We start from the raw sequence: 7,196 nt of genomic DNA, 5'->3' as shown, positions 1-7,196 counted from the left end.
CAGAGCAAGTGAACACACCTCGGCTAAAAGGACTCTTTTACAACGTGTAAACACCAAAGTAAGTGTTGAACAACGGCTGCTTTCTTCTCGAGTCCTGTGCTCAGCTCACGCGTTCCAGTGACCGTCTCTCCGTCTTCCTCCTCTCAAAACAATGGTGGTTTTATTGCAGCTCCAGCCTGAACTGAAGGTGGAATCCTGCTGTCGTTGCGCAATGACTAACTCTTAAAATTCCCCTCCAGGTTTCCCTTACACTGACCTAATCCCTTAGATATTAGACGGGGGCGTGGCTGCGCGCAGTGCTTACTCTGGACTCGCTTTGAGAAGGACTCGTTCGGACGATAATCTCTGCTCGTCGGCCTTTTAGACGGCGAGTCTTTAAAAGGCAATGTTTGAATGTTCGGTAAGTGAATTAGTAGAACAGCACTCAGAGGAAAAGATAAAGGAACTACTTTCTTGATCTCTCTGTGGACAAATAACATCATTACACAGCTTTAACTCATAAACATTTTATTATAAAACTCTCACACATGGAAGACATCACTCTGAAGACGAGACACTGGAATCAAAATCTGAGCTACGTTTGAGTTGAATGTGTGTAATAAGTGACCGTGGTTTACTGTACTGCATATCATCGTAACATATATACACATTCTTCATATTCTAGCTTCATAATTTAACATTTAGAAACATTTCTGTAAAAACTTCATCAGAAAAACACAGATTAGTTTTGACACAGTTTCAAGTGGCAAAGACACACATTGGCAGCTTCACTAGGAGTGATCGAAACTACCGGATCTTAAGTTCCCTCTTTGCTAAACAGCTCATAGTGGACGAGTGAAAAACTGCTGTTCAAAACATACTAAATAAAAGCCTTGTGTGTGAACTGGACTCAAAGTCTCTCCTTCCTTCAGTCGGTGCCTTTCTTCATAAAGCACCTTTCCTTCATGTTAACGTTGCTCTACATCAGGGGTGTCAAACTCAAGGCCCGGGGGCCACATTCGGCCCGCGACTTCATTTTATGTGGCCCCACAAGAGCTTGCAAAGAATATAATATGTTTATTATACGGTTACATGCTACAGAAGCACGTTGCCCATAAACTACATGTCCCACAATGCATCTGGAATATGACTTTTTTCTCAGAATTTGCCTTTTTTTCTTCAAAATATGCATTTTTTCATAGAATTCCTTTTTCTCAGAATTAGATTTTTATTTCAAAATGTCACTTCTATTTCTTTTTTCTCCAGAATTTGGCTTTTCTTTTTAAATCATTTTGGGACATACGCACTGAGGAGACTTGCCCTAGACTTCTGCTTTCAGACGTAGTTAATTATGAAGTTATTACCCTATCCGATGATAATCCAATGCAGAGGCAATTATGTAATATAATACATTATTTTATATATATGATATATTTATATATGTATTTTTACATAGTCTTAAAGTTACAACCGGCCCTTTGAGTGCTGATGTGGCCCGCGATGAAATTGAGTTTGACACCCCTGCTCTACACGAAGCCTCCAATCTCTCAGGCTTCTTTAACGAACATGTGTGGCACAACACCATTAACATACATTCAATCCCTGTGTGAACATCTCTGACTTCTGCTCTCAGTCAACATGTCTCTTTTCCCACGTTCATTTCATCATTCTGTTGCTTTAATCAGATTCAATACGGCCTTGTGTTCGCTCTGGCAATCCTTAAGAAACATATGGCTGCTAATATCAATGATGTCCCTTATTGGCTGATCAGTTAGAGATATTGTTTGGTCGTTCAAATGTGAGAATATAGAGAAACTGTCCATTGAAGTTACTGAAAAGTCTTGTTTTGCCACATGTATCGTCTTTAAAGGTGGGGTAGGTAAGTTTGAGAAACCGGCTCGAGATCGCTAGAATTTGAAAATACACAACCGGAGAAAATCTGCCACTTCCTCACAGAGCCCCGCCTCCAACACACACGAACGCTCACATGACCAATGAGGGCACGAGGTCAGTGTGTGCCCCGATGGGAGGCTGACAGGCAGGTAGGCCATACGTTGTACTTTTTACAGTATTACGGCTTCCACAGATGACGTTTTTTATGGATTTGTTGTCAAAGCACTTCAGATATTCATTGCTATCGGGATGTTTAGAGCATTCCATGGAATATAACAAAAAGTGTATCTCGAGCCGGTTTCTGAAACTTACCTACCCCACCTTTAAAGTGACGACAACCAGAGAAATGTCCATATGTATGAAGCTGACACTGCAGTGTCCGTCATTTTGTTGTGAAAAAATACCGTGAGCGATTCTTTTTCTATCGATCCACGTGTGTCTGCAGCTCTAATCCATAAAAGCACATTATTTTATTGAATTAGATGAATGTGAAACCCGTGCAGAAGTGAAACCGCGTCTCACTCGGAGCCGGACAAACCCCAGGTGTGGGTCGTTGACCTGCATCACAAGCAGCCTCTGCCTGGCCGGCTGCTGCGGTGTGAACGCAGCCATAAAGTCACACGGGGGTCTTTTCGAGGCGTGAACGTGGGCAGGACGTGGGGAGGAAGAAGAGGGGGTCTCAGGAAAAGTGCTATAAAACAATCTCCCCTCGGGGGGAGGGGCTGCTTGAGAGGCACTCCAGCTAATTTCACTACTTGATCCTAAAACCCCTCGCCTTGTCCTCGGCCTGTCCCCACACATGTGTGAAGTGTGGAGGCCCCTGGACGCGGAGAGCAAACAGGGACCGGACGGACCCCGTGTTTGTCTAAAGTCTTAATAACGCCACGCTCCGAGCCCCATAGAAACCAAACAAACAGGATCTGTTAAAGGCACTCAGACTTGGCAACACAGCCTGCCGCGGGTCACTTCCTCTTCCTCTCATCGTCTTGTCAACAGAGCAGCTTTCCTGACTGAGTGTGCTCACAAAACAACAGATTGACTTTGCGAATCGGACAGTTGTGGAAAGCACACACACATTTCAGCGCTGCGACTCACATGGAATAGAAAGGAGGGAAGAATATCTTTCTTTATCCACCGGTTGAGTCCTGCAGGAAAGTGTGTGTCACTTTCGAGCTGGACTCTTCAAGGCTCCCTAAAACTGAGATTATTTTGTCATTTTTAAATCCGTTTTCTTAGTACGATACCCGAGCAGGACTCTGAGTGAAGCAAAGTTATGATCCACCACCTCCTCGTCTCTGTCGTCTTTAGGGGAAAGCAGGAAGGCTCCGAGGGGAAAAGGATCTCCCTGTCTCCGCCTTTGAGTCCTGCAAGGTCCCTCCACCACAGATCAGTGTGTCCCCTTTAAATCCACATGTCCTCAGCACAGTACCCGTGCCAGAGGAAGAACCAGGAGCAGAAGGAGGCTGGAGACCCCGTGTGAAGCAGAATTATGATCCGCCTCCTCGTCTCTGTCCACCTTAGGGTCGTAGTCTTCATCCTCGTAGAAGTCGTCCACGTCCGGCTGGTCTGAAACAACGATGTGGTCTCCTATGGCGCAGAGCTGGCTCATGTTCTCCTTCACCACCTCACAGAACGGCCTCTCCACCCCGTCGCACACACAGCGGTTCAGCAGCACGCCGTTCGGGATGAACAGCATCTGCTGGATGGTGGCTTTGCACTTGGACGAGCACTTCCTGCCGTTGAACAGCTGACCGCAGTATGATAGATAAGCGGTGAGAGAGGTGTGGCACCTGCTGTCCTCCTCGCAGCGCTGCCTCGCCTCCATGCACCCGATCCCCCCCCCGTCGCTCGGGTATCTCCTCGGCAAACACGGCTCGATGGTGCGTTTGGCCTTCACGCACTCCTGGTCCCGTGCACAGTCGCACGTCTCCAGATCCGGGCCGCTCCGAGTGTGGTTCAGCCGGATCAACGCGTTGATGCAGTGGCTGGGACATTGTCTTCTCGTCCCCCCGGATGTTCCCCTCACACGCCGCCAAGTACTGACTGTAGGCCAGGTCGCACTCGGGCTCTTCGTGGCACCGAAGCAGCGCCTGCCAGCAGATCAGCTGGGCGTCCAACAGCACCAGCACCCAGGGGAGGAGTGCCAGGAGACTGCACCAACATCTCATGCTTGGGAGGAGGCTCTGGCTCGGAGACGCGCAGGGCAGTCGCTGGATGTCACTCCACAAGTTATCCACGAGCAGGCCAAGACAAAGACTCGGTCATTAGAATAACTGTTCTCATTCTGGTAGATTCTGATTGGCTGTCAGTGTTTCTGTCCACTCCAATTGAAAACTATTGTTCGTGGTGTGTCCCGGTAGATGTGCATGTAGCAGTGCTTTCTCCAGCAGCAGGACAGCCCCTTCGTCTCGCTGAGCAAGTCATCCACACAGAGTCCCAAGAAGAATGCACGTTATAAATAACTGGTCCCAGCTCGTGCATGTGTTTCCAGTCCTCCTCTCCACGCGCGGCTGCAGAACACGGCAACAGTTATTCCGGGAAGCATGTCCGTTCAGAAGTGGGAATAACAATCCAGACTGCAGCCCGTGTCTGCTCCACGGTGCGGATGTGAGGTGGGTACGTGCCAGTTATCCACAGTTAACTAACGCGCACTCACCACAGTGATTATCCAAAGCTCGGCGTGTAAACTCATCTGTCCTGCCGTGTTCCCTCTCGAAGTCTCTCCGCAGCTCCACAACTCGTAAAGTCCATTGTTGTATCGCGGTGTTGTTGTGGTTTGTTTTAGTTGTAAGAGCTTTCTGCCTGTCGCATTTCGTCCCGTTATATGTGCGTCTTTGTCCCTCTGCTCCGCTTCACGGTCCGCCGAGCATTTCCCCACAACACCCCTCCTCCTGTCGACAAAAAGAAAGAAAAGTTTTCCTTCCCCCCTCTCTCTCTCTCTTTCGCACACACGCACACGCGCACACACACTCTCTCTCCCTCATTTACAACCCTGTCCACCCATTGGTCGTCATTGAGGAGTCAGCCGTGGGACCCGTTCCCAGCAGACCCTCACTACATGACCAGATAAAGTGTATGAGTGTCTTCATGTACCCGGGGTCTGTGTGGTCCCTGCAGGCAGAGGTGGGACAAGTACTCCGAGGTGTACTGAAGCAAAAGTACATTTTAAATGCACTTTGTTACAAGTCAAAGTCCTGCATTCAAAACTGTACTTGAGTAAAAGTACAAAATTATCGGCATCATAATATACTTAAAAACAAAAAGTAAAAGTACTCCTTATGCATATTGGCCCATTTCAGAATCCTATATATATATATTTGCCACTACTGATTATTCGTGTGTTTTTATCACAGCTAGGAAAGGTAGAAGATATGAATAACTTTATATAGCCTACTGCTGCTAAATAAATACATAAATAAAACGTCAGTTTATTTAATAATTGATTTAGATGTATTAGCTAATAATCTAAAGTCACTAAAAGCTGTGAAAGAGGAGAAAAAAGTACAATATTGGTTTCTAAATTGTAGTGGAGAAGTAACAATTAGCATACACTGATAATACTAAAGTGCAAGCACCTCAAAAGTGTGCTTAAGTACAGTACTTCCTTCGCTGCAAAACACAAGTGAAAAGGGGGAGGAGACGAGAGGGTGGGCTTGCATTCCTTTGCAAGAAGCTCACATCTGCATTTCCCCCTCAGACGTTCCGCGCGGAAAAACAAATCTGTTCCCTTTTAGCCGCGAACAGAGCAGGGAAGCCTCTGTGATGACTGCCTCTGCCTTCAGTTTGCTCTCACTAATTGTCCGCCCACAACACACACACGCACGCACACACACGCACACACTCCCCCACCATGGCTCTCATTCTGCAGGGTTCTCTAAGCCCCGATTGACAGAGGAGAATGGGAGAGAATGGTATTTTCTGGACCGTTTCACCCCAATTGTGTCAGATTGGCCGGCAGGGTCCCGGAGGCTGCAGCCTATCACCAGAGAGCGTTTCGGCATCAATATATTTTACAGCTCTCCCCTTTCACTCACACTCGAGAAGTACCAGCAGCCCGGGCGCTTCTGCCTTTCACATGCTAAGTACCTTGCTTTATTCTGGCAGCGTCGCCCCGGCTCCGTGAATCAAGATGGATGCGAGACCTCAGGTCTGACTGACGGGAGGGAAATATGCTCTGCAAACATGTCAGTTCTGTATTTAAAACACGCTTTAGACCAACAACATGTATACAAATACACACAGACCTTATTGTAATATGTGATATAAATACTGATGGCTGAGGCTCTTCCGTCAGAGCAGCATAGCCCAGGAGCACGTGTTAAATAGTGTTATTAAAATACAAGATTATTAAGCGAAATATAGACGTGTAAACTTTAAGGATTCATGTGTATAAACTGTATGCACACAGAGGTGGGAGAAGTACTCAGATCTTGTACTTTAGTAAAAGTAGAAGTACTCAGATCTTGTACTTGAGTAAAAGTAGAAGTACTCAGATCTTGTATAGTAAAAGTACTCAGATCATGTACTTGAGTAGAAGTACTCAGATCTTGTACTTGAGTAAAAGTAGAAGTACTCAGATCTTGTACTTGAGTAAAAGTAGAAGTACTCCGATCTTGTACTTGAGTAAAAGTAGAAGTACTCAGATCTTGTATAGTAAAAGTACTCAGATCATGTACTTGAGTAGAAGTACTCAGATCTTGTACTTGAGTAAAAGTAGAAGTACTCAGATCTTGTACTTGAGTAAAAGTACTCAGATCTTGTACTTTAGTAAAAGTACTCAGATCATGTACTTGAGTAAAAGTAGAAGTAGGAATACTCTGTCACAGTAAAAGTCCTGCATGTTCCTCAAGTGAAAGTAGAAAAGTATTCTCATCTAAATATAGTGAAAGACAGTGAAAGTAGTCGTTGTGCAGATTGGTCCATTTCAGAATAATATATATGATATGTTTTATAATGATTGATCATGAAAGTGTTCTCACAGCTGGTGAAGGTGCAGCTAGTCTGAATGGCTTTGTAGACTGCAGGGTAGCTGGTGGAGGTGCAGCTAGTCTGAATGGCTTTGTAGACTGCAGGATATCTTGATAAAGTCTCCATTGAGTGCACATACAAGTATGCATAAATTACATACATATGTATTTGTTTTGTAAACTCAGTGCAGTATGTGGATTATTGGACTCTTGCAGAACCTCCGCCGCAGGAAAAGGATGTTGTTTGAGTATACAATGTTTTAATTTGTTCATTTTTAAAATATAGCCGTCTGTATCTGCAGCCTCTCTTCTGGATGGAGCTGTGAGTGTTGTCTCCACCTGGTGTTCTGGGTGCTA

The 7,196-nt window shown here is 45.7% G+C and overlaps 1 protein-coding gene across 1 annotated transcript; it reads right to left on the bottom strand.

The window, feature by feature from the left end:
* Positions 1–490: 490 nt before the first annotated feature.
* Positions 491–4,855, bottom strand: LOC117441478 (growth arrest-specific protein 1). The gene is given in 2 exon segments (XM_034077568.2): positions 491–3,865; positions 3,867–4,855. Coding segments are annotated over 2 exon segments (750 nt in total). The 5' UTR covers positions 4,041–4,855; the 3' UTR covers positions 491–3,289.
* Positions 4,856–7,196: the final 2,341 nt, after the last annotated feature.

This window comes from Pseudochaenichthys georgianus, unplaced genomic scaffold (assembly GCF_902827115.2).
Source record: "Pseudochaenichthys georgianus unplaced genomic scaffold, fPseGeo1.2 scaffold_1721_arrow_ctg1, whole genome shotgun sequence".
Taxonomy (NCBI): Eukaryota; Metazoa; Chordata; class Actinopteri; order Perciformes; family Channichthyidae; genus Pseudochaenichthys; species Pseudochaenichthys georgianus.
The sequence above is the reverse complement of the archived record's forward strand: the minus strand, read 5'-3'. Positions and strand labels throughout refer to the sequence as shown.